The sequence below is a fragment of the Dendrobates tinctorius genome, unplaced genomic scaffold, assembly GCF_039654945.1.
Source record: "Dendrobates tinctorius isolate UK_male_01 unplaced genomic scaffold, ASM3965494v1 ptg000063l, whole genome shotgun sequence".
NCBI lineage: Eukaryota > Metazoa > Chordata > Amphibia > Anura > Dendrobatidae > Dendrobates > Dendrobates tinctorius.
In genome coordinates, this window is record NW_027361731.1 from 13,815,277 (window position 1) to 13,842,568 (window position 27,292).

Below are 27,292 nucleotides of genomic sequence, written 5' to 3' on the forward strand. Positions count from 1 at the left end.
AAATCTCAGAAGGTCAGGAATGCGTCTACTACTGGGGGATCCTCCCTGTGTTTACAGGGAACAAAACACCTTTACCTTTCTGTTTAGTCTTCTTGCAAAAAGGTCTTGACTGGGAGATCCCACATCTGAACTCTGATTTAAAATGCCCTGACTCAGCTCTCACTCCTTGTCTTAGAGGATTGCAGCTTAAAGTGTTTTCCTTCCCTTTTATATGCAGAGCCATCAGGGAGAGACAATGACCCTCTGCCAGCTGAAATAATAGCTCTGTCACCTCCATCTAAGTGTTGGCTATTTATATAAACCAGTGACACTTGATTGTCTGAGAGGATCCTGACATGTTGGCCTTGTAGGGATACAATATCCTGCTCTACCACCAGCAATTCCTTTGCATTTGCCGACAGAGTTTGCTCACCCATGGACTACCTCTCTTCCTAGTCGATCCCTCCATCCCGTTGGGCTCACATCCATGGTGACAATTTGTGTGACATCCACAACCCAGGAACCTCCCTGGACAGGTGCGGTTCATTCAACTACCACCGAAGAGATTGTACTGCCCGTGGGGATAGCGTCATCCCGTCTTCCATGTGCCCCCCAAGAGAAGACTCATTATGTAACACATCCCACTGCAGAATTCTGGAATAGAACTGGGCCCATAGAAAGCATGAGGTCAAAATACTCAGGAGAGACATTGCCCTCCTAAGGGACATGGAGGCGACTTTAAATCTAGTAACCAGCTCAGGTTCTCTAGGGTAACAGTCCCCACTTCTAGCCGATTACTACACTGGTGGACCGAGTTACCCACCACCAGGAAATAATCCAGGTATGGAATGATCAAGACATCTTTTTTTCTGAATATGAGCCAATAGTTCTGCAACCAACTTTGTGAAGACCCTTAGGGGCTACCTCCAGCCCAAATTGGAGAGCTCTAAACTGAAAGTGCCTAACCACCCCGTCAATGGCTAATGCAACTCTAAGGTAGCTCTGATGTTCCATGTGTATGGGCACTTGATAAGATGCATCTGTAAAATCCAAGACTGCCATGAAACAACCGGGAAACAGCAACTTTAATGCTGATGTAATGGATTCCATTTTAAAGGACTGCACCTTCAGGGACTTGTTTAGAGCCTTCAGATTAACTATAGTTCTGAAGGAGTTGTCTGGCTTGGTTATTAGAAAGAGAGAGGAGTAGAAACCCCTTCCTCTTTCAGACTCTGGGACTTCGAGAAGGACAGCTTTCTGAACTAAGCCAAGGACCTCTGTCTCTCGTACCAATTCTGGGAAGAACGAGGTGTCAACACAAGTCATTCTTGTGGAACCAACAAGATATCTAATCTCAATACTGACCAAATTAGGATGCAGACAATGGTTGAAATGTCCTCCCATGCGTGGAAGACTAAGGAAAGCCTTCCCCCTACCTGGGCTGGGAGTCATTGACCTGATTTTCTGTCCTTCTGGGAAGAGGTTGCAAACATGAGGCCTTTACCTTTTCTTCTGTGATTTTCCCCATCTGTCCTGCTCCTTGAAAGGCCTCCTTTGGACAGAATTCCTTTTGCACAAGGATTGGTTGTAGCTAGAGACAGAGACTGAGGAATCTCTTCTTGGCTTCTCCCGCCTTCTCTAGGATCTCGGCCAGGCCAGGGAAATACCCTCACAAGATATGGAACGCAGCCTCAACTTGACCTTTATGTCCTCCAGATAGCATTTCAACCATAAAGCACTATGGGCTACATTGGAAGGGGCGTCAACCTTGCTGCCAACCAGGGTGGGACTGGCCATCTGGCAAATGCCAGTTGGGCTGGTCCAGTCGTGGGCCGATTTGTCTGCTATGCTGTTAACAGTATCAGCGTCCTCAGGGTGCAGTTGAGACGGAGAATCAGGGGGAGGAACAGAATCGACCTATGTGCTTTCAAATGCCAGGGCTGAATTTCACTCCTAGTCCGTCACTGCTGCCAACCTTACAGAGTCCGCTGAGACATCCGATAGGAAAGCCGTTGCCCCTGCATAAGCAAAATGGTAGCCAAGATATCATCCCTTGCCACTTTGTTCTTTAACTGGGATCCCAGTCAATCCATCCGAATCACCAAGGACCTGGCCGTGCAGGTCACTGCTACTGCCAGTTTCAGGGCACCAGCAGATGTCTCAAGTCCTCTTCAGAAAGGTGTCCACTTTTCAATCCACAGAATCCCTGAATGAACCCATATCATCAAAGGGCATAGAAGATCTTTTGGAATCCTTGATTATGGCTACATCCAGTTTCGGGGGTTTAGTCCCGTAACGATGAAGACGGCTTGTTAAAGTGGTATTTTCTCTTGAAAGAAGGGGTGGGAGCCCTTTCTTTCTGGCCTCTTCCATTCTTTTTGCACTAAAGCACTGATGCTTTTATTCAGTGGGATGGATCTTAAGCTTCCTCTTGTCTAGGCCTCGAAACATTATATCCTGCACTGACGTCTCAGGCATAGTGTCCATAATGGCCATAGTGGATTTGATTGCTTTCACTAGTCTAGCATGTTGTGAACTCCCTTGCTCGGATTTCTAAGCCGAAGCTCCCTCTGGTGGTTACTGAGAGTAGTGGAGCTGACCAGGTGGATGATAATTGGGAATCTGGGATTGCTGGCTGGGAGCATATAATGGAGCTGGCTGCTCGTGAAGGTTGCTGGTGATTTTTTTCCTCTGTGTGCATTTGGAGCTCTTTTGTCCCCCTGCCTGATCTGCATGTTCAGCTAAGTGATTCTTTTGCATCTAATCTGGTTGTGTCTTTTTTTTGCTTTCTGTTTTGCTGTTAGGGTTCAGCGTGCTCCATGCTGGGGGCAGCGCTGGGCCCTGCTTCATATGTTGCAGCTTGTTCAGTCCCCCTGTTAGGTTAGTATCTTTTTGCTTGCTGCCAGTTTATACCAGAGTGCTGATCTAGCGGAGGTGAGATCATGTGATCTCAGGATTTTTTGTATATCAGAAGTGTTGGACTTTTTCAGGGTTTTGTGCGTGATTGCAGACAGTATCTTTTTCTGTCCTGTCTAGACAGCTTGGGCCACACCGTTTGCTCAGTCTGTTCTCTGCCTGTGTTTGTGTCTCATCTTGTCTCACCGACAATATATGTTTGGGGGCTGTCTATTCCTTTGGGGATCTGCTCCAGGGCAGTTTAGATTTCATCTTTCTGTCTTTAGGCTTAGTTAGTCCTCCGGCTGTGACAAAGCATCTAGGGCATCGTAGGAACGCTCCACTTCTACTGCTAGTTATGCGGATAGGATCAGGGGTCTGCAATCCGCTTAGTTACCAACCTCTCTGGTCTTCTGGAGACTTAGCCTGTTCCTGCCATCCAGTTTCAACCACCCTACACTTCATTGCGGGGAGTCCAGAACAGGGTAAGCCACTATCTATGCTCACTTCAGCTAAGCCAGAGCTGTCCATCCCCAGTCAAGGGACGCCGCTCATCTCACGCCCACTCAAGTGTAAAGCCCCCTTGGACCCAAATGGTGCTTCCAGGCATCCTGCCGATGCCCAAGCCAGAGAAGGAATCCAGGCCTAAGCTGGCTGTCCAGGACTGGGAAGGAAATTTCCATCTTTTATTTCTTCACAGATAAGCCTGCACAGGTTCCCCCATCAAGGACAAAAAAAAACAAATGATTCAAGGGAGAGGTGCCGCCCATTTGAGCTTGTAGGTTTCCTGTCCTTGGTGGGTGGATCCCCTCTGCCGTGGTGCTGTCATGGGTGATCAAAAAAACACAAGTTTCCACATTATTAGTTTTTCAAAGGGTCTTGGAAATCAACATGGGTTTCATAAACCAATCAAGCAATATCCACTATCCCAAAGTCAAATCTTCCCCTCACTTCTGAGCCTCACAGCGTGTCCAAACCACAGTTAGCATCCATGTATTTGGCATTACTATAGTGAGAATAGCCCACTTAATTTATTCTGTACATGTCTCCTGGAGCACAATCTGGGCACTATGTGTTGGGTTATAAAATGGCAATGGCAAATGTGCAATTTCACGAAAGTGATTGGTGAGTCAAAATAGTCTCTTCTCCTATAGATTAATTAATTGAGGATTATAATTTTCAAAATGGAGTCACTTTAGGGGGATTTCTACCGTTCTGGTTTTCTGCCATTTTCTTATATTAGGGCTTTTGCAAATGGTGTGTCCCATCTCTGGGATCTGCTCCTGCGACGTCTACTTCTGTCATTAGGTATCGCTTTATTTATTCTGCAGGCAGCGCTGGTGATCGAGGAGACGTTGGAACCTCTGGGTGGTGCAGGCTCTGTCCAGCCACTAAGATTACGGTTCCTAGAACCAGTAGTACCATCCAGTCTGACAGTATGGGTGTGTGGGCTGTCCAGCTGAAGTAATCTAATTCCTACTTCAGCCAATTGAAAAGCATCACACCCTACTAAAGCTCAAAGCACATTAAATTACATTGCTAGAATCTGCCATGTACAGCCTTGTTCTCCTCTGGTTCAGACCTCTCTGCTCAGATCCCGGGTTGTGTATTTGCTTCCTGGTTAAAAAAGTTGAAGGGTGATGGGCAAAACTGTGAGTATAGACAATAACACATCTACTGAAATGAACAAGCTAAACAGTCTCCTTTATTAAAAAAAAAAATAAAAGAAAAATGAGTAACTAGTGGTGAAACTTCTCTGGAGTAATTAAGAGTATAGGACTCGGTGGCTCTTGACAATCTAATCTGTCAAATTAGTTTCTTGAAGAAATGTTGGACATTGAAGGAGAACGTTTATGACAGTGTAAAGCTGAGGTATCTTAAATTTAAATCTTGGGCATCTGGAACAGATAATGGAGACCTTTTGTTAAAGACCACCAGGCAGTTGCAGACTCTCATACAGTAAGTGAAGCAGGGAAATCCCAAAACAAATCATACAAAATTAAAAAAAAAAAAAAAAACGGGAAAAAAAAAACAAAAAAAAAAAAAAAACACGTTACATTCCGAACAACAACGTATGTATGAGGGAAATACTCCAACGTTAAACCAGAATTGATCTCATTTATGGTGGACCATTGGAGCTACTATGAGTCCTGACCAGAAGAGTAGGGAAAAGTGATAGTGCTCCCCATTTCAGGAGAGATTGTGCAGTAATCTGAATTATTTAGGATTGAAAGCATAATGGAATTAATGATGAGGAGTGAATCCATGAAACCAGGGCTCGAGCCATGCCAACATTCAGCAGCACAGAAGGGAGAGAAGGGAGATTCATCCAATAAGAGATCAGGGATCTAGGAAGCCAACAGCATCATTATCCTCCGATTTCTCTGATCGGTCATCACAATTTTTTTCAAGTGATTTTCTAACTTGTCAACGCATTCTATGAATGCTGTCATTTTACTTTGTAGTTCACAGACCTGAACAAGAAACGGTCAGCTTCTTCTAATCTCAAAGGGTAGGTGGAGCCTCCAAAGTTGTAAGTTCTATAACAAAGGGCTTTCAATACCTAAAATCATTTGAAGAGTTTTGGGTGGAGGAAAATGCTGTGGTCTAGAGGCAAAATGGTGATCACATGATTGTTATATGGCCGGACTACGCGACCGATAAAGCAGTCATAGTCGTATTACTGAGAAGAATCTGTGACTTCTCTGCATTTAGTGGTTACTACTCACCTGGGTAGTCATTTGTAGGAATCTCCTCTTTACACCGCTCATCACCTCTCACATATGTCTCTGTAGTATTAATATGGGTCAGATCTTCACCCTGAAACAAATATTGTAAAAGTCACAGACAGATGGAGAAGTCACATCTATGATCAGCTCTAATCCTGCCATCTCCACCGCTCTCATTACACAAGTATAAAACATATAATACTGGTGGATAAAACAAGACTGAGCACAAGACCTTCACAGCCGTCTACACATCATAGGGGAGATCTCATGACACCTTCTCTCCATCTACCTGATGATCCTGAGGAACATTGGGATCTCCTTGTTTACAGTTCTGTCGAAGAAGAGGACGGGGACATCTCTCTGGTGTTGTCCTCTTATTGGATAAATCTGGAGGAAACACATACAGGGACTGAATTCATTCTTTACATACAGATAATTATAGGCCGTGTGTATTTAGTCCTGTCTATTACCTGGTGATGTGAGGGGCTGGGGAACCTCCATCATAACGTCCTTGTACAGATCTTTGTGTCCTTCTAAATACTCCCACTCCTCCATGGAGAAATAGATGGAGACATCCTGACACCTTATAGGAACCTGACACATACAATGATACCGTCATCCCCTGATCCCTTCATAGCGTTACTGTATAATGTCCCAGCATTCCCAGCAGTGTCACCTCTCCAGTCAGCAGCTCAATCATCTTGTAGGTGAGTTCTAGGATCTTCTGGTCATTGTTGTCCTCATGTATCAGGGGGTGAGGTGGAGGCCCCGTGACTGGGCTCTGGGGTCTTCCCCATCCCTCAGACACAGGGTCCTGACAGCGGTCACTAGAGGTCTTCTTCACTACTGTGTAATCCTGGTTATGGAGAGACACATTAATAAATCTCACTACAGACATTTCCAGAGTCCTCACCTCTCCAGTTCTGTCCATCTGTTATTCCCATAGATAAGAATGATGTAATGTGACGTCATCAGAATCTCTCACCTCTCCAGTAAGCCGGAAGAGGATCTCTAGGGTGAGGGATAACATTCTCTCCGCCATCTTGTCTCTGTCCATATGAATCCTTGATGGATAAATCAGGAAAATTCTCTTATGTAGAAGATCTTCACTGAGAGGATCCGATATTGTAGAGACCTGAATGAGAAGATGAGCCGATGTAACATCATAAAATCCTGTGTAATAATACAATTACTGGAGATAATAAGGGAAACATATGAGGAGATTTATTATTTTACAGTATTTAGTTTTCTTCTTTACATCTACTAATAAAACCTATATATTTAGGCCACAGACAACAAGCAGTTTCCTCCTCGGAGTCGGCAGCTGAATACGTTCCTCAGACTCATCTTCCATAACGCTAATTCTCGTCTCATTTACCGACACTGGAATCGGCATTAGCAATACTGCAGGAGATATTCATTACACGTGACAGGAGGAATAACTACTTCATGATGAGGACGACATCTTCATCTTCTACTACGGCTCTAGATACATATTTGCCCAGAGTCCGTCACTGCCTCCATCCCCACCGGCCGTCTATATGAAGGTTTCCCGTCTTCCCCGCACTGTAATCTTCTATCACGTTAGATCTCACGTCTGATTCACACACAGAAGTTTGAGGCATTTAGAAAAGATGGTTTGTAAGATCAACAAGACAGGAGATATGAGGCCAATGTCTCCATGTACAGGGCTTTTCCTCGGGATATTATGGGTATTTTTTAGCATTTTCACTTTGGCTTCTACACATTACATGAAAAACAGAGGAAAAAAAATAAAATTGGCTATGGATGTACAGGGGGAACATTATACTGTGTGTGGGCCCCGTACTATGAGCCTAATATACGTTTCCTTGGTTCCCATCTTTCATATTTGGCTCGTATCTATCAGTGTAAAAGGAACATAACCATGATTCTTATAAAGTGACAAAACACCCCAAAAGATTCTCTGGGCTGAAGTCAGGTACGGCGTCCACTCACCATTGGGGACACCAGTACGCTAAGAGGGCCGGATGCCGCTTGCTGAGGGCCCCAGTACTTGCAATACTTAACTCTCCCAGTTCATCCGCTGCGGCTCTTTTGCTCTGAACAGTCACAGTACAGAGAGACGGTAGACGGTGACCCTGAGGAGTCCGCACTCCACATAGAGAATAATGGAGCCTCCAGCACTGACCTCCACCCGCAGAGCCGCACTCCACATAGAGAATAATGGAGCCTCCAGCACTGACCTCCACCCGCAGAGCCGCACTCCACATAGAGAATAATGGAGCTTCCGGCACCGACCTCCACCCGCAGGGCCGCACTCCACATAGAGAATAATGGAGCCTCCAGCATCGACCTCCACCCGCAGAGCCGCACTCCACATAGAGAATAATGGAGCCTCCAGCACCGACCTCCACCCGCACTCCACATAGAGAATAATGGAGCCTCCAGCATCGACCTCCACCCGCAGAGCCGCACTCCACATAGAGAATAATGGAGCCTCCGGCACTTACCTCCACCCGCAGAGCCGCACTCCACATAGAGAATAATGGAGCCTCGAGCACCGACCTCCACCCGCACTCCACATAGAGAATAATGGAGCCTCGAGCACCGACCTCCACCCGCAGAGCCGCACTCCACATAGAGAATAATGGAGCCTCCGGCACCGACCTCCACCCGCAGAGCCGCACTCCACATAGAGAATAATGGAGCCTCCAGCACCGACCTCCACCCGCAGAGCCGCACTCCACATAGAGAATAATGGAGCCTCCAGCACCGACCTCCACCCGCAGAGCCGCACTCCACATAGAGAATAATGGAGCCTCCGGCACTTACCTCCACCCGCAGAGCCGCACTCCACATAGAGAATAATGGAGCCTCCAGCACCGACCTCCACCCGCAGAGCCACACTCCACATAGAGAATAATGGAGCCTCCAGCACCGACCTCCACATAGAGAATAATGGAGCCTCGAGCACCGACCTCCACCCGCAGAGCCGCACTCCACATAGAGAATAATGGAGCCTCCGGCACCGACCTCCACCCGCAGAGCCGCACTCCACATAGAGAATAATGGAGCCTCCAGCACCGACCTCCACCCGCAGAGCCGCACTCCACATAGAGAATAATGGAGCCTCCAGCACCGACCTCCACCCGCAGAGCCGCACTCCACATAGAGAATAATGGAGCCTCCAGCACCGACCTCCACCCACAGAGCCGCACTCCACATAGAGAATAATGGAGCCTCCAGCACCGACCTCCACCCGCAGAGCTGCACTCCACATAGAGAATAATGGAGCCTCCAGCACCGACCTCCACCCGCAGAGCCGCACTCCACATAGAGAATAATGGAGCCTCCAGCACCGACCTCCACCCGCAGAGCCGCACTCCACATAGAGAATAATGGAGCCTCTGGCACCGACCTCCACCCGCAGAGCCACACTCCACATAGAGAATAATGGAGCCTCCAGCACCGACCTCCACCCGCACTCCACATAGAGAATAATGGAGCCTCCAGCACCGACCTCCACCCGCAGAGCCCCACTCCACGTAGAGAATAATGGAGCCTCCAGCACTGACCTCCACCCGCAGAGCCGCACTCCACATAGAGAATAATGGAGCCTCCAGCACTGACCTCCACCCGCAGAGCCGCACTCCACATAGAGAATAATGGAGCCTCCGGCACCGACCTCCACCCGCAGAGCCGCACTCCACATAGAGAATAATGGAGCCTCCAGCACCGACCTCCACCCGCACTCCACATAGAGAATAATGGAGCCTCCAGCACTGACCTCCACCCGCACTCCACATAGAGAATAATGGAGCCTCCAGCACCGACCCGCACTCCACATAGAGAATAATGGAGCCTCCAGCACTGACCTCCACCCGCAGGGCCGCACTCCACATAGAGAATAATGGAGCCTCCAGCATCGACCTCCACCCGCAGAGCCGCACTCCACATAGAGAATAATGGAGCCTCCAGCACCGACCTCCACCCGCACTCCACATAGAGAATAATGGAGCCTCCAGCACCGACCTCCACCCGCAGAGCCGCACTCCACATAGAGAATAATGGAGCCTCCAGCACCGACCTCCACCCGCAGAGCCGCACTCCACATAGAGAATAATGGAGCCTCCGGCACTTACCTCCACCCGCAGAGCCGCACTCCACATAGAGAATAATGGAGCCTCCAGCACCGACCTCCACCCGCACTCCACATAGAGAATAATGGAGCCTCCAGCACCTACCTCCACCCGCAGAGCCACACTCCACATAGAGAATAATGGAGCCTCCAGCACCGACCTCCACCCGCAGAGCCGCACTCCACATAGAGAATAATGGAGCCTCCAACATCGACCTCCACCCGCAGAGCCACACTCCACACAGAGAATAATGGAGCCTCCAGCATCGACCTCCACCCGCAGAGCCACACAGAGAATAATGGAGCCTCCAGCACCGACCTCCACCCGCAGAGCCACACTCCACACAGAGAATAATGGAGCCTCCAGCATCGACCTCCACCCGCAGAGCCACACTCCACACAGAGAATAATGGAGCCTCCAGCATCGACCTCCACCCGCAGAGCTGCACTCCACATAGAGAATAATGGAGCCTCCAGCACTGACCTCCACCCGCAGAGCTGCACTCCACATAGAGAATAATGGAGCCTCCAGCACCGACCTCCACCCGCAGAGCCGCACTCCACATAGAGAATAATGGAGCCTCCAGCACCGACCTCCACTCGCACTCCACATAGAGAATAATGGAGCCTCCAACATCGACCTCCACCCGCAGAGCCGCACTCCACATAGAGAATAATGGAGCCTCCAGCACCGACCTCCACCCGCAGAGCCGCACTCCACATAGAGAATAATGGAGCCTCTGGCACCGACCTCCACCCGCAGAGCCGCACTCCACATAGAGAATAATGGAGCCTCCAGCACCGACCTCCACTCGCACTCCACATAGAGAATAATGGAGCCTCCAGCATCGACCTCCACCCGCAGAGCCGCACTCCACATAGAGAATAATGGAGCCTCCGGCACCGACCTCCACCCGCAGAGCCACACTCCACATAGAGAATAATGGAGCCTCCAGCACCGACCTCCACCCGCAGAGCCGCACTCCACATAGAGAATAATGGAGCCTCCAGCACTGACCTCCACCCGCAGAGCCGCACTCCACATAGAGAATAATGGAGCCTCCGGCACCGACCTCCACCCGCAGAGCCGCACTCCACATAGAGAATAATGGAGCCTCCAGCACCGACCTCCACCCGCAGAGCCGCACTCCACATAGAGAATAATGGGGCCTCCAGCACTGACCTCCACCCGCAGAGCCGCACTCCACATAGAGAATAATGGAGCCTCCAGCACCGACCTCCACCCGCAGAGCCACACTCCACATAGAGAATAATGGAGCCTCCAGCACCGACCTCCACCCGCACTCCACATAGAGAATAATGGAGCCTCCAGCATCGACCTCCACCCGCAGAGCCACACTCCACACAGAGAATAATGGAGCCTCCAGCATCGACCTCCACCCGCAGAGCCACACTCCACACAGAGAATAATGGAGCCTCCAGCACCGACCTCCACCCGCAGAGCCGCACTCCACATAGAGAATAATGGAGCCTCCGGCACCGACCTCCACCCGCAGAGCCGCACTCCACATAGAGAATAATGGAGCCTCCGGCACCGACCTCCACCCGCAGAGCCGCACTCCACATAGAGAATAATGGAGCCTCCAGCACCGACCTCCACCCGCAGAGCCGCACTCCACATAGAGAATAATGGAGCCTCCGGCACTTACCTCCACCCGCAGAGCCGCACTCCACATAGAGAATAATGGAGCCTCCAGCACCGACCTCCACCCGCAGAGCCACACTCCACATAGAGAATAATGGAGCCTCCAGCACCGACCTCCACCCGCACTCCACATAGAGAATAATGGAGCCTCCAGCACCTACCTCCACCCGCAGAGCCACACTCCACATAGAGAATAATGGGGCCTCCAGCACCTACCTCCACCCGCAGAGCCGCACTCCACATAGAGAATAATGGAGCCTCCTGCACCGACCTCCACCCACAGAGCCACACTCCACATAGAGAATAATGGAGCCTCCAGCACCTACCTCCACCCGCAGAGCCGCACTCCACATAGAGAATAATGGAGCCTCCTGCACCGACCTCCACCCACAGAGCCACACTCCACATAGAGAATAATGGAGCCTCCGGCACCGACCTCCACCCGCAGAGCCACACTCCACATAGAGAATAATGGAGCCTCCAGCACCGACCTCCACCCGCACTCCACATAGAGAATAATGGAGCCTCCAGCACCTACCTCCACCCGCAGAGCCGCACTCCACATAGAGAATAATGGGGCCTCCAGCACCTACCTCCACCCGCAGAGCCGCACTCCACATAGAGAATAATGGAGCCTCCTGCACCGACCTCCACCCACAGAGCCACACTCCACATAGAGAATAATGGAGCCTCCAGCACCTACCTCCACCCGCAGAGCCGCACTCCACATAGAGAATAATGGAGCCTCCAGCACCGACCTCCACCCACAGAGCCACACTCCACATAGAGAATAATGGAGCCTCCAGCACCTACCTCCACCCGCAGAGCCGCACTCCACATAGAGAATAATGGAGCCTCTGGCACCGACCTCCACCCGCAGAGCCACACTCCACATAGAGAATAATGGAGCGTCCAGCACCGACCTCCACCCGCACTCCACATAGAGAATAATGGAGCCTCCAGCACCTACCTCCACCCGCAGAGCCACACTCCACATAGAGAATAATGGAGCCTCCAGCACCTACCTCCACCCGCAGAGCCGCACTCCACATAGAGAATAATGGAGCCTCTGGCACCGACCTCCACCCGCAGAGCCACACTCCACATAGAGAATAATGGAGCGTCCAGCACCGACCTCCACCCGCATTCCACATAGAGAATAATGGAGCCTCCAGCACCTACCTCCACCCGCAGAGCCACACTCCACATAGAGAATAATGGGGCCTCCAGCACCTACCTCCACCCGCAGAGCCGCACTCCACATAGAGAATAATGGAGCCTCCTGCACCGACCTCCACCCACAGAGCCACACTCCACATAGAGAATAATGGAGCCTCCAGCACCTACCTCCACCCGCAGAGCCGCACTCCACATAGAGAATAATGGAGCCTCCTGCACCGACCTCCACCCACAGAGCCACACTCCACATAGAGAATAATGGAGCCTCCGGCACCGACCTCCACCCGCAGAGCCACACTCCACATAGAGAATAATGGAGCCTCCAGCACCGACCTCCACCCGCACTCCACATAGAGAATAATGGAGCCTCCAGCACCTACCTCCACCCGCAGAGCCGCACTCCACATAGAGAATAATGGGGCCTCCAGCACCTACCTCCACCCGCAGAGCCGCACTCCACATAGAGAATAATGGAGCCTCCTGCACCGACCTCCACCCACAGAGCCACACTCCACATAGAGAATAATGGAGCCTCCAGCACCTACCTCCACCCGCAGAGCCGCACTCCACATAGAGAATAATGGAGCCTCCAGCACCGACCTCCACCCACAGAGCCACACTCCACATAGAGAATAATGGAGCCTCCAGCACCTACCTCCACCCGCAGAGCCGCACTCCACATAGAGAATAATGGAGCCTCCTGCACCGACCTCCACCCACAGAGCCACACTCCACATAGAGAATAATGGAGCCTCCGGCACCGACCTCCACCCGCAGAGCCGCACACCACATAGAGAATAATGGAGCCTCCAGCACTGACCTCCACCCGCAGAGCCGCACTCCACATAGAGAATAATGGAGCCTCCAGCACCGACCTCCACCCGCACTCCACATAGAGAATAATGGAGCCTCCAGCACCAACCTCCACCCGCAGAGCCGCACTCCACATAGAGAATAATGGAGCCTCCAGCACTGACCTCCACCCGCAGAGCCGCACTCCACATAGAGAATAATGGAGCCTCCAGCACCGACCTCCACCCGCAGAGCCGCACTCTACATAGAGAATAATGGAGCCTCCAGCACCGACCTCCACCCGCAGAGCCGCACTCCACATAGAGAATAATGGAGCCTCCAGCACCGACCTCCACCCGCAGAGCCGCACTCCACATAGAGAATAATGGAGCCTCCAGCACCGACCTCCACCCGCACTCCACATAGAGAATAATGGAGCCTCGAGCACCGACCTCCACCCGCAGAGCCGCACTCCACATAGAGAATAATGGAGCCTCCGGCACCGACCTCCACCCGCAGAGCCGCACTCCACATAGAGAATAATGGAGCCTCCAGCACCGACCTCCACCCGCAGAGCCGCACTCCACATAGAGAATAATGGAGCCTCCAGCACCGACCTCCACCCGCAGAGCCGCACTCCACATAGAGAATAATGGAGCCTCTGGCACCGACCTCCACCCGCAGAGCCACACTCCACATAGAGAATAATGGAGCCTCCAGCACCGACCTCCACCCGCACTCCACATAGAGAATAATGGAGCCTCCAGCACCTACCTCCACCCGCAGAGCCACACTCCACATAGAGAATAATGGGGCCTCCAGCACCTACCTCCACCCGCAGAGCCGCACTCCACATAGAGAATAATGGAGCCTCCTGCACCGACCTCCACCCACAGAGCCACACTCCACATAGAGAATAATGGAGCCTCCAGCACCTACCTCCACCCGCAGAGCCGCACTCCACATAGAGAATAATGGAGCCTCCTGCACCGACCTCCACCCACAGAGCCACACTCCACATAGAGAATAATGGAGCCTCCGGCACCGACCTCCACCCGCAGAGCCACACTCCACATAGAGAATAATGGAGCCTCCAGCACCGACCTCCACCCGCACTCCACATAGAGAATAATGGAGCCTCCAGCACCTACCTCCACCCGCAGAGCCGCACTCCACATAGAGAATAATGGGGCCTCCAGCACCTACCTCCACCCGCAGAGCCGCACTCCACATAGAGAATAATGGAGCCTCCTGCACCGACCTCCACCCACAGAGCCACACTCCACATAGAGAATAATGGAGCCTCCAGCACCTACCTCCACCCGCAGAGCCGCACTCCACATAGAGAATAATGGAGCCTCCAGCACCGACCTCCACCCACAGAGCCACACTCCACATAGAGAATAATGGAGCCTCCAGCACCTACCTCCACCCGCAGAGCCGCACTCCACATAGAGAATAATGGAGCCTCCTGCACCGACCTCCACCCACAGAGCCACACTCCACATAGAGAATAATGGAGCCTCCGGCACCGACCTCCACCCGCAGAGCCGCACACCACATAGAGAATAATGGAGCCTCCAGCACTGACCTCCACTCGCAGAGCCGCACTCCACATAGAGAATAATGGAGCCTCCAGCACCGACCTCCACCCGCACTCCACATAGAGAATAATGGAGCCTCCAGCACCGACCTCCACCCGCAGAGCCGCACTCCACATAGAGAATAATGGAGCCTCCAGCACTGACCTCCACCCGCAGAGCCGCACTCCACATAGAGAATAATGGAGCCTCCAGCACCGACCTCCACCCGCAGAGCCGCACTCTACATAGAGAATAATGGAGCCTCCAGCACCGACCTCCACCCGCAGAGCCGCACTCCACATAGAGAATAATGGAGCCTCCAGCACCGACCTCCACCCGCAGAGCCGCACTCTACATAGAGAATAATGGAGCCTCCGGCACCTACCTCCACCCGCAGAGCCGCACTCCACATAGAGAATAATGGAGCCTCCAGCACCGACCTCCACCCGCAGAGCCGCACTCTACATAGAGAATAATGGAGCCTCCGGCACCTACCTCCACCCGCAGAGCCGCACTCCACATAGAGAATAATGGAGCCTCCAGCACCGACCTCCACCCGCAGAGCCGCACTCTACATAGAGAATAATGGAGCCTCCAGCACCGACCTCCACCCGCAGAGCCGCACTCCACATAGAGAATAATGGAGCCTCCAGCACCGACCTCCACCCGCAGAGCCGCACTCTACATAGAGAATAATGGAGCCTCCGGCACCTACCTCCACCCGCAGAGCCGCACTCCACATAGAGAATAATGGAGCCTCCAGCACCGACCTCCACCCGCAGAGCCGCACTCTACATAGAGAATAATGGAGCCTCCGGCACCTACCTCCACCCGCAGAGCCGCACTCCACATAGAGAATAATGGAGCCTCCAGCACCGACCTCCACCCGCAGAGCCGCACTCTACATAGAGAATAATGGAGCCTCCAGCACTGACCTTCACCCGCAGAGCCGCACTCCACATAGAGAATAATGGAGCCTCCAGCACCGACCTCCACCCGCAGAGCCGCACTCCACATAGAGAATAATGGAGCCTCCAGCACCGACCTCCACCCGCAGAGCCGCACTCCACATAGAGAATAATGGAGCCTCCGGCACTTACCTCCACCCGCAGAGCCGCACTCCACATAGAGAATAATGGAGCCTCCAGCACCGACCTCCACCCGCAGAGCCACACTCCACATAGAGAATAATGGAGCCTCCAGCACCGACCTCCACCCGCACTCCACATAGAGAATAATGGAGCCTCGAGCACCGACCTCCACCCGCAGAGCCGCACTCCACATAGAGAATAATGGAGCCTCCGGCACCGACCTCCACCCGCAGAGCCGCACTCCACATAGAGAATAATGGAGCCTCCAGCACCGACCTCCACCCGCAGAGCCGCACTCCACATAGAGAATAATGGAGCCTCCAGCACCGACCTCCACCCGCAGAGCCGCACTCCACATAGAGAATAATGGAGCCTCTGGCACCGACCTCCACCCGCAGAGCCACACTCCACATAGAGAATAATGGAGCGTCCAGCACCGACCTCCACCCGCACTCCACATAGAGAATAATGGAGCCTCCAGCACCTACCTCCACCCGCAGAGCCACACTCCACATAGAGAATAATGGGGCCTCCAGCACCTACCTCCACCCGCAGAGCCGCACTCCACATAGAGAATAATGGAGCCTCCTGCACCGACCTCCACCCACAGAGCCACACTCCACATAGAGAATAATGGAGCCTCCAGCACCTACCTCCACCCGCAGAGCCGCACTCCACATAGAGAATAATGGAGCCTCCTGCACCGACCTCCACCCACAGAGCCACACTCCACATAGAGAATAATGGAGCCTCCGGCACCGACCTCCACCCGCAGAGCCACACTCCACATAGAGAATAATGGAGCCTCCAGCACCGACCTCCACCCGCACTCCACATAGAGAATAATGGAGCCTCCAGCACCTACCTCCACCCGCAGAGCCGCACTCCACATAGAGAATAATGGGGCCTCCAGCACCTACCTCCACCCGCAGAGCCGCACTCCACATAGAGAATAATGGAGCCTCCTGCACCGACCTCCACCCACAGAGCCACACTCCACATAGAGAATAATGGAGCCTCCAGCACCTACCTCCACCCGCAGAGCCGCACTCCACATAGAGAATAATGGAGCCTCCAGCACCGACCTCCACCCACAGAGCCACACTCCACATAGAGAATAATGGAGCCTCCAGCACCTACCTCCACCCGCAGAGCCGCACTCCACATAGAGAATAATGGAGCCTCTGGCACCGACCTCCACCCGCAGAGCCACACTCCACATAGAGAATAATGGAGCGTCCAGCACCGACCTCCACCCGCACTCCACATAGAGAATAATGGAGCCTCCAGCACCTACCTCCACCCGCAGAGCCACACTCCACATAGAGAATAATGGAGCCTCCAGCACCTACCTCCACCCGCAGAGCCGCACTCCACATAGAGAATAATGGAGCCTCTGGCACCGACCTCCACCCGCGGAGCCACACTCCACATAGAGAATAATGGAGCGTCCAGCACCGACCTCCACCCGCACTCCACATAGAGAATAATGGAGCCTCCAGCACCTACCTCCACCCGCAGAGCCACACTCCACATAGAGAATAATGGGGCCTCCAGCACCTACCTCCACCCGCAGAGCCGCACTCCACATAGAGAATAATGGAGCCTCCTGCACCGACCTCCACCCACAGAGCCACACTCCACATAGAGAATAATGGAGCCTCCAGCACCTACCTCCACCCGCAGAGCCGCACTCCACATAGAGAATAATGGAGCCTCCTGCACCGACCTCCACCCACAGAGCCACACTCCACATAGAGAATAATGGAGCCTCCGGCACCGACCTCCACCCGCAGAGCCACACTCCACATAGAGAATAATGGAGCCTCCAGCACCGACCTCCACCCGCACTCCACATAGAGAATAATGGAGCCTCCAGCACCTACCTCCACCCGCAGAGCCGCACTCCACATAGAGAATAATGGGGCCTCCAGCACCTACCTCCACCCGCAGAGCCGCACTCCACATAGAGAATAATGGAGCCTCCTGCACCGACCTCCACCCACAGAGCCACACTCCACATAGAGAATAATGGGGCCTCCAGCACCTACCTCCACCCGCAGAGCCGCACTCCACATAGAGAATAATGGAGCCTCCTGCACCGACCTCCACCCACAGAGCCACACTCCACATAGAGAATAATGGAGCCTCCAGCACCTACCTCCACCCGCAGAGCCGCACTCCACATAGAGAATAATGGGGCCTCCAGCACCTACCTCCACCCGCAGAGCCGCACTCCACATAGAGAATAATGGAGCCTCCAGCACCGACCTCCACCCACAGAGCCACACTCCACATAGAGAATAATGGAGCCTCCGGCACCGACCTCCACCCGCAGAGCCGCACACCACATAGAGAATAATGGAGCCTCCAGCACTGACCTCCACCCGCAGAGCCGCACTCCACATAGAGAATAATGGAGCCTCCTGCACCGACCTCCACCCACAGAGCCACACTCCACATAGAGAATAATGGAGCCTCCAGCACCTACCTCCACCCGCAGAGCCACACTCCACATAGAGAATAATGGAGCCTCCAGCACCTACCTCCACCCGCAGAGCCGCACTCCACATAGAGAATAATGGAGCCTCTGGCACCGACCTCCACCCGCAGAGCCACACTCCACATAGAGAATAATGGAGCGTCCAGCACCGACCTCCACCCGCACTCCACATAGAGAATAATGGAGCCTCCAGCACCTACCTCCACCCGCAGAGCCACACTCCACATAGAGAATAATGGGGCCTCCAGCACCTACCTCCACCCGCAGAGCCGCACTCCACATAGAGAATAATGGAGCCTCCTGCACCGACCTCCACCCACAGAGCCACACTCCACATAGAGAATAATGGAGCCTCCAGCACCTACCTCCACCCGCAGAGCCGCACTCCACATAGAGAATAATGGAGCCTCCTGCACCGACCTCCACCCACAGAGCCACACTCCACATAGAGAATAATGGAGCCTCCGGCACCGACCTCCACCCGCAGAGCCACACTCCACATAGAGAATAATGGAGCCTCCAGCACTGACCTCCACCCGCACTCCACATAGAGAATAATGGAGCCTCCAGCACCTACCTCCACCCGCAGAGCCGCACTCCACATAGAGAATAATGGAGCCTCCAGCACCTACCTCCACCCGCAGAGCCGCACTCCACATAGAGAATAATGGAGCCTCCTGCACCGACCTCCACCCACAGAGCCACACTCCACATAGAGAATAATGGAGCCTCCAGCACCTACCTCCACCCGCAGAGCCGCACTCCACATAGAGAATAATGGAGCCTCCAGCACCGACCTCCACCCACAGAGCCACACTCCACATAGAGAATAATGGAGCCTCCAGCACCTACCTCCACCCGCAGAGCCGCACTCCACATAGAGAATAATGGAGCCTCCTGCACCGACCTCCACCCACAGAGCCACACTCCACATAGAGAATAATGGAGCCTCCGGCACCGACCTCCACCCGCAGAGCCGCACACCACATAGAGAATAATGGAGCCTCCAGCACTGACCTCCACCCGCAGAGCCGCACTCCACATAGAGAATAATGGAGCCTCCAGCACCGACCTCCACCCGCACTCCACATAGAGAATAATGGAGCCTCCAGCACCGACCTCCACCCGCAGAGCCGCACTCCACATAGAGAATAATGGAGCCTCCAGCACTGACCTCCACCCGCAGAGCCGCACTCCACATAGAGAATAATGGAGCCTCCAGCACCGACCTCCACCCGCAGAGCCGCACTCTACATAGAGAATAATGGAGCCTCCAGCACCGACCTCCACCCGCAGAGCCGCACTCCACATAGAGAATAATGGAGCCTCCAGCACCGACCTCCACCCGCAGAGCCGCACTCCACATAGAGAATAATGGAGCCTCCAGCACCGACCTCCACCCGCACTCCACATAGAGAATAATGGAGCCTCGAGCACCGACCTCCACCCGCAGAGCCGCACTCCACATAGAGAATAATGGAGCCTCCGGCACCGACCTCCACCCGCAGAGCCGCACTCCACATAGAGAATAATGGAGCCTCCAGCACCGACCTCCACCCGCAGAGCCGCACTCCACATAGAGAATAATGGAGCCTCCAGCACCGACCTCCACCCGCAGAGCCGCACTCCACATAGAGAATAATGGAGCCTCTGGCACCGACCTCCACCCGCAGAGCCACACTCCACATAGAGAATAATGGAGCCTCCAGCACCGACCTCCACCCGCACTCCACATAGAGAATAATGGAGCCTCCAGCACCTACCTCCACCCGCAGAGCCACACTCCACATAGAGAATAATGGGGCCTCCAGCACCTACCTCCACCCGCAGAGCCGCACTCCACATAGAGAATAATGGAGCCTCCTGCACCGACCTCCACCCACAGAGCCACACTCCACATAGAGAATAATGGAGCCTCCAGCACCTACCTCCACCCGCAGAGCCGCACTCCACATAGAGAATAATGGAGCCTCCTGCACCGACCTCCACCCACAGAGCCACACTCCACATAGAGAATAATGGAGCCTCCGGCACCGACCTCCACCCGCAGAGCCACACTCCACATAGAGAATAATGGAGCCTCCAGCACCGACCTCCACCCGCACTCCACATAGAGAATAATGGAGCCTCCAGCACCTACCTCCACCCGCAGAGCCGCACTCCACATAGAGAATAATGGGGCCTCCAGCACCTACCTCCACCCGCAGAGCCGCACTCCACATAGAGAATAATGGAGCCTCCTGCACCGACCTCCACCCACAGAGCCACACTCCACATAGAGAATAATGGAGCCTCCAGCACCTACCTCCACCCGCAGAGCCGCACTCCACATAGAGAATAATGGAGCCTCCAGCACCGACCTCCACCCACAGAGCCACACTCCACATAGAGAATAATGGAGCCTCCAGCACCTACCTCCACCCGCAGAGCCGCACTCCACATAGAGAATAATGGAGCCTCCTGCACCGACCTCCACCCACAGAGCCACACTCCACATAGAGAATAATGGAGCCTCCGGCACCGACCTCCACCCGCAGAGCCGCACACCACATAGAGAATAATGGAGCCTCCAGCACTGACCTCCACTCGCAGAGCCGCACTCCACATAGAGAATAATGGAGCCTCCAGCACCGACCTCCACCCGCACTCCACATAGAGAATAATGGAGCCTCCAGCACCGACCTCCACCCGCAGAGCCGCACTCCACATAGAGAATAATGGAGCCTCCAGCACTGACCTCCACCCGCAGAGCCGCACTCCACATAGAGAATAATGGAGCCTCCAGCACCGACCTCCACCCGCAGAGCCGCACTCTACATAGAGAATAATGGAGCCTCCAGCACCGACCTCCACCCGCAGAGCCGCACTCCACATAGAGAATAATGGAGCCTCCAGCACCGACCTCCACCCGCAGAGCCGCACTCTACATAGAGAATAATGGAGCCTCCAGCACCGACCTCCACCCGCAGAGCCGCACTCCACATAGAGAATAATGGAGCCTCCGGCACCTACCTCCACCCGCAGAGCCGCACTCCACATAGAGAATAATGCAGCCTCCAGCACCGACCTCCACCCGCAGAGCCGCACTCCACATAGAGAATAATGGAGCCTCCGGCACCTACCTCCACCCGCAGAGCCGCACTCCACATAGAGAATAATGCAGCCTCCAGCACCTACCTCCACCCGCAGAGCCGCACTCCACATAGAGAATAATGGAGCCTCCAGCACTGACCTCCACCCACAGAGCCACACTCCACATAGAAAATAATGGAGCCTCCAGCACCGACCTCCACCCGCAGAGCCGCACTCCACATAGAGAATAATGGGGCCTCCAGCACCGACCTCCACCCGCACTCCACATAGAGAATAATGGAGCCTCCAGCACCGACCTCCACCCGCAGAGCCGCACTCCACATAGAGAATAATGGAGCCTCCTGCACCGACCTCCACCCACAGAGCCACACTCCACATAGAGAATAATGGAGCCTCCGGCACCGACCTCCACCCGCAGAGCCACACTCCACATAGAGAATAATGGAGCCTCCAGCACCGACCTCCACCCGCACTCCACATAGAGAATAATGGAGCCTCCAGCACCGACCTCCACCCGCAGAGCCGCACTCCACATAGAGAATAATGGAGCCTCCAGCACTGACCTCCACCCGCAGAGCCGCACTCCACATAGAGAATAATGGAGCCTCCAGCACCGACCTCCACCCGCAGAGCCGCACTCTACATAGAGAATAATGGAGCCTCCAGCACCGACCTCCACCCGCAGAGCCGCACTCCACATAGAGAATAATGGAGCCTCCTGCACCGACCTCCACCCGCAGAGCCGCACTCCACATAGAGAATAATGGAGCCTCCAGCACCGACCTCCACCCGCACTCCACATAGAGAATAATGGAGCCTCCAGCACCGACCTCCACCCGCAGAGCCGCACTCCACATAGAGAATAATGGAGCCTCCAGCACCGACCTCCACCCGCACTCCACATAGAGAATAATGGAGCCTCGAGCACCGACCTCCACCCGCAGAGCCACACTCCACATAGAGAATAATGGAGCCTCCAGCACTGACCTCCACCCGCACTCCACATAGAGAATAATGGAGCCTCCAGCACCTACCTCCACCCGCAGAGCCGCACTCCACATAGAGAATAATGGAGCCTCCAGCACCTACCTCCACCCGCAGAGCCGCACTCCACATAGAGAATAATGGAGCCTCCTGCACCGACCTCCACCCACAGAGCCACACTCCACATAGAGAATAATGGAGCCTCCAGCACCTACCTCCACCCGCAGAGCCGCACTCCACATAGAGAATAATGGAGCCTCCAGCACCGACCTCCACCCACAGAGCCACACTCCACATAGAGAATAATGGAGCCTCCAGCACCTACCTCCACCCGCAGAGCCGCACTCCACATAGAGAATAATGGAGCCTCCTGCACCGACCTCCACCCACAGAGCCACACTCCACATAGAGAATAATGGAGCCTCCGGCACCGACCTCCACCCGCAGAGCCGCACACCACATAGAGAATAATGGAGCCTCCAGCACTGACCTCCACCCGCAGAGCCGCACTCCACATAGAGAATAATGGAGCCTCCAGCACCGACCTCCACCCGCACTCCACATAGAGAATAATGGAGCCTCCAGCACCGACCTCCACCCGCAGAGCCGCACTCCACATAGAGAATAATGGAGCCTCCAGCACTGACCTCCACCCGCAGAGCCGCACTCCACATAGAGAATAATGGAGCCTCCAGCACCGACCTCCACCCGCAGAGCCGCACTCTACATAGAGAATAATGGAGCCTCCAGCACCGACCTCCACCCGCAGAGCCGCACTCCACATAGAGAATAATGGAGCCTCCAGCACCGACCTCCACCCGCAGAGCCGCACTCCACATAGAGAATAATGGAGCCTCCAGCACCGACCTCCACCCGCACTCCACATAGAGAATAATGGAGCCTCCAGCACCGACCTCCACCCGCAGAGCCGCACTCCACATAGAGAATAATGGAGCCTCCGGCACCGACCTCCACCCGCAGAGCCGCACTCCACATAGAGAATAATGGAGCCTCCAGCACCGACCTCCACCCGCAGAGCCGCACTCCACATAGAGAATAATGGAGCCTCCAGCACCGACCTCCACCCGCAGAGCCGCACTCCACATAGAGAATAATGGAGCCTCTGGCACCGACCTCCACCCGCAGAGCCACACTCCACATAGAGAATAATGGAGCCTCCAGCACCGACCTCCACCCGCACTCCACATAGAGAATAATGGAGCCTCCAGCACCTACCTCCACCCGCAGAGCCACACTCCACATAGAGAATAATGGGGCCTCCAGCACCTACCTCCACCCGCAGAGCCGCACTCCACATAGAGAATAATGGAGCCTCCTGCACCGACCTCCACCCACAGAGCCACACTCCACATAGAGAATAATGGAGCCTCCAGCACCTACCTCCACCCGCAGAGCCGCACTCCACATAGAGAATAATGGAGCCTCCTGCACCGACCTCCACCCACAGAGCCACACTCCACATAGAGAATAATGGAGCCTCCGGCACCGACCTCCACCCGCAGAGCCACACTCCACATAGAGAATAATGGAGCCTCCAGCACCGACCTCCACCCGCACTCCACATAGAGAATAATGGAGCCTCCAGCACCTACCTCCACCCGCAGAGCCGCACTCCACATAGAGAATAATGGGGCCTCCAGCACCTACCTCCACCCGCAGAGCCGCACTCCACATAGAGAATAATGGAGCCTCCTGCACCGACCTCCACCCACAGAGCCACACTCCACATAGAGAATAATGGAGCCTCCAGCACCTACCTCCACCCGCAGAGCCGCACTCCACATAGAGAATAATGGAGCCTCCAGCACCGACCTCCACCCACAGAGCCACACTCCACATAGAGAATAATGGAGCCTCCAGCACCTACCTCCACCCGCAGAGCCGCACTCCACATAGAGAATAATGGAGCCTCCTGCACCGACCTCCACCCACAGAGCCACACTCCACATAGAGAATAATGGAGCCTCCGGCACCGACCTCCACCCGCAGAGCCGCACACCACATAGAGAATAATGGAGCCTCCAGCACTGACCTCCACTCGCAGAGCCGCACTCCACATAGAGAATAATGGAGCCTCCAGCACCGACCTCCACCCGCACTCCACATAGAGAATAATGGAGCCTCCAGCACCGACCTCCACCCGCAGAGCCGCACTCCACATAGAGAATAATGGAGCCTCCAGCACTGACCTCCACCCGCAGAGCCGCACTCCACATAGAGAATAATGGAGCCTCCAGCACCGACCTCCACCCGCAGAGCCGCACTCTACATAGAGAATAATGGAGCCTCCAGCACCGACCTCCACCCGCAGAGCCGCACTCCACATAGAGAATAATGGAGCCTCCAGCACCGACCTCCACCCGCAGAGCCGCACTCTACATAGAGAATAATGGAGCCTCCGGCACCTACCTCCACCCGCAGAGCCGCACTCCACATAGAGAATAATGGAGCCTCCAGCACCGACCTCCACCCGCAGAGCCGCACTCTACATAGAGAATAATGGAGCCTCCGGCACCTACCTCCACCCGCAGAGCCGCACTCCACATAGAGAATAATGGAGCCTCCAGCACCGACCTCCACCCGCAGAGCCGCACTCTACATAGAGAATAATGGAGCCTCCAGCACCGACCTCCACCCGCAGAGCCGCACTCCACATAGAGAATAATGGAGCCTCCAGCACCGACCTCCACCCGCAGAGCCGCACTCTACATAGAGAATAATGGAGCCTCCGGCACCTACCTCCACCCGCAGAGCCGCACTCCACATAGAGAATAATGGAGCCTCCAGCACCGACCTCCACCCGCAGAGCCGCACTCTACATAGAGAATAATGGAGCCTCCGGCACCTACCTCCACATAGAGAATAATGGAGCCTCCAGCACCGACCTCCACCCGCAGAGCCGCACTCTACATAGAGAATAATGGAGCCTCCAGCACCGACCTCCACCCGCAGAGCCGCACTCCACATAGAGAATAATGGAGCCTCCAGCACCGACCTCCACCCGCAGAGCCGCACTCTACATAGAGAATAATGGAGCCTCCAGCACCGACCTCCACCCGCAGAGCCGCACTCCACATAGAGAATAATGGAGCCTCCGGCACCTACCTCCACCCGCAGAGCCGCACTCCACATAGAGAATAATGCAGCCTCCAGCACCGACCTCCACCCGCAGAGCCGCACTCCACATAGAGAATAATGGAGCCTCCGGCACCTACCTCCACCCGCAGAGCCGCACTCCACATAGAGAATAATGCAGCCTCCAGCACCTACCTCCACCCGCAGAGCCGCACTCCACATAGAGAATAATGGAGCCTCCAGCACTGACCTCCACCCACAGAGCCACACTCCACATAGAAAATAATGGAGCCTCCAGCACCGACCTCCACCCGCAGAGCCGCACTCCACATAGAGAATAATGGAGCCTCCAGCACTGACCTCCACCCGCAGAGCCGCACTCCACATAGAGAATAATGGAGCCTCCGGCACCTACCTCCACCCGCAGAGCCGCACTCCACATAGAGAATAATGGAGCCTCCAGCACTGACCTCCACCCGCAGAGCCGCACTCCACATAGAGAATAATGGAGCCTCCGGCACCGACCTCCACCCGCAGAGCCGCACTCCACATAGAGAATAATGGAGCCTCCAGCACCTACCTCCACCCGCAGAGCCGCACTCCACATAGAGAATAATGGAGCCTCCAGCACCTACCTCCACCCGCACTCCACATAGAGAATAATGGAGCCTCCAGCACCGACCTCCACCCGCAGAGCCGCACTCCACATAGAGAATAATGGAGCCTCCAGCACCTACCTCCACCCGCAGAGCCGCACTCCACATAGAGAATAATGGAGCCTCCAGCACCTACCTCCACCCGCACTCCACATAGAGAATAATGGAGCCTCCAGCACCGACCTCCACCCGCAGAGCCGCACTCCACATAGAGAATAATGGAGCCTCCAGCACCTACCTCCACCCGCAGAGCCACACTCCACATAGAGAATAATGGAGCCTCTGGCACCGACCTCCACCCGCAGAGCCACACTCCACATAGAGAATAATGGAGCCTCCAGCACCGACCTCCACCCGCACTCCACATAGAGAATAATGGAGCCTCCAGCACCTACCTCCACCCGCAGAGCCACACTCCACATAGAGAATAATGGGGCCTCCAGCACCTACCTCCACCCGCAGAGCCGCACTCCACATAGAGAATAATGGAGCCTCCTGCACCGACCTCCACCCACAGAGCCACACTCCACATAGAGAATAATGGAGCCTCCAGCACCTACCTCCACCCGCAGAGCCGCACTCCACATAGAGAATAATGGAGCCTCCTGCACCGACCTCCACCCACAGAGCCACACTCCACATAGAGAATAATGGAGCCTCCGGCACCGACCTCCACCCGCAGAGCCACACTCCACATAGAGAATAATGGAGCCTCCAGCACCGACCTCCACCCGCACTCCACATAGAGAATAATGGAGCCTCCAGCACCTACCTCCACCCGCAGAGCCGCACTCCACATAGAGAATAATGGGGCCTCCAGCACCTACCTCCACCCGCAGAGCCGCACTCCACATAGAGAATAATGGAGCCTCCTGCACCGACCTCCACCCACAGAGCCACACTCCACATAGAGAATAATGGAGCCT

The 27,292-nt window shown here is 54.5% G+C and overlaps 3 protein-coding genes across 4 annotated transcripts in view; 1 reads left to right on the forward strand and 2 right to left on the reverse strand.

The window, feature by feature from the left end:
• LOC141094192 (uncharacterized) overlaps positions 1-27,292 on the reverse strand; it is a 580,189-nt gene that overhangs the window by 425,070 nt on the left and 127,827 nt on the right. The window lies entirely within an intron of this gene.
• The window catches only part of LOC141094286 (uncharacterized), a 1,055,204-nt gene that overhangs the window by 244,145 nt on the left and 783,767 nt on the right, over positions 1-27,292 (forward strand). The window lies entirely within an intron of this gene.
• LOC141094265 (uncharacterized) overlaps positions 1-27,292 on the reverse strand; it is a 34,665-nt gene that overhangs the window by 4,966 nt on the left and 2,407 nt on the right. Inside the window, exons 2-6 of the mRNA XM_073580090.1 lie at positions 6,589-6,738; positions 6,280-6,459; positions 6,074-6,197; positions 5,893-5,990; positions 5,604-5,694 (exon numbers count right to left, since the gene is read on the reverse strand). Of these exons, the coding sequence (XP_073436191.1) occupies positions 5,604-5,694; positions 5,893-5,990; positions 6,074-6,197; positions 6,280-6,459; positions 6,589-6,738 (643 nt within the window). The remainder of the gene's footprint in view (positions 1-5,603; positions 5,695-5,892; positions 5,991-6,073; positions 6,198-6,279; positions 6,460-6,588; positions 6,739-27,292) is intronic.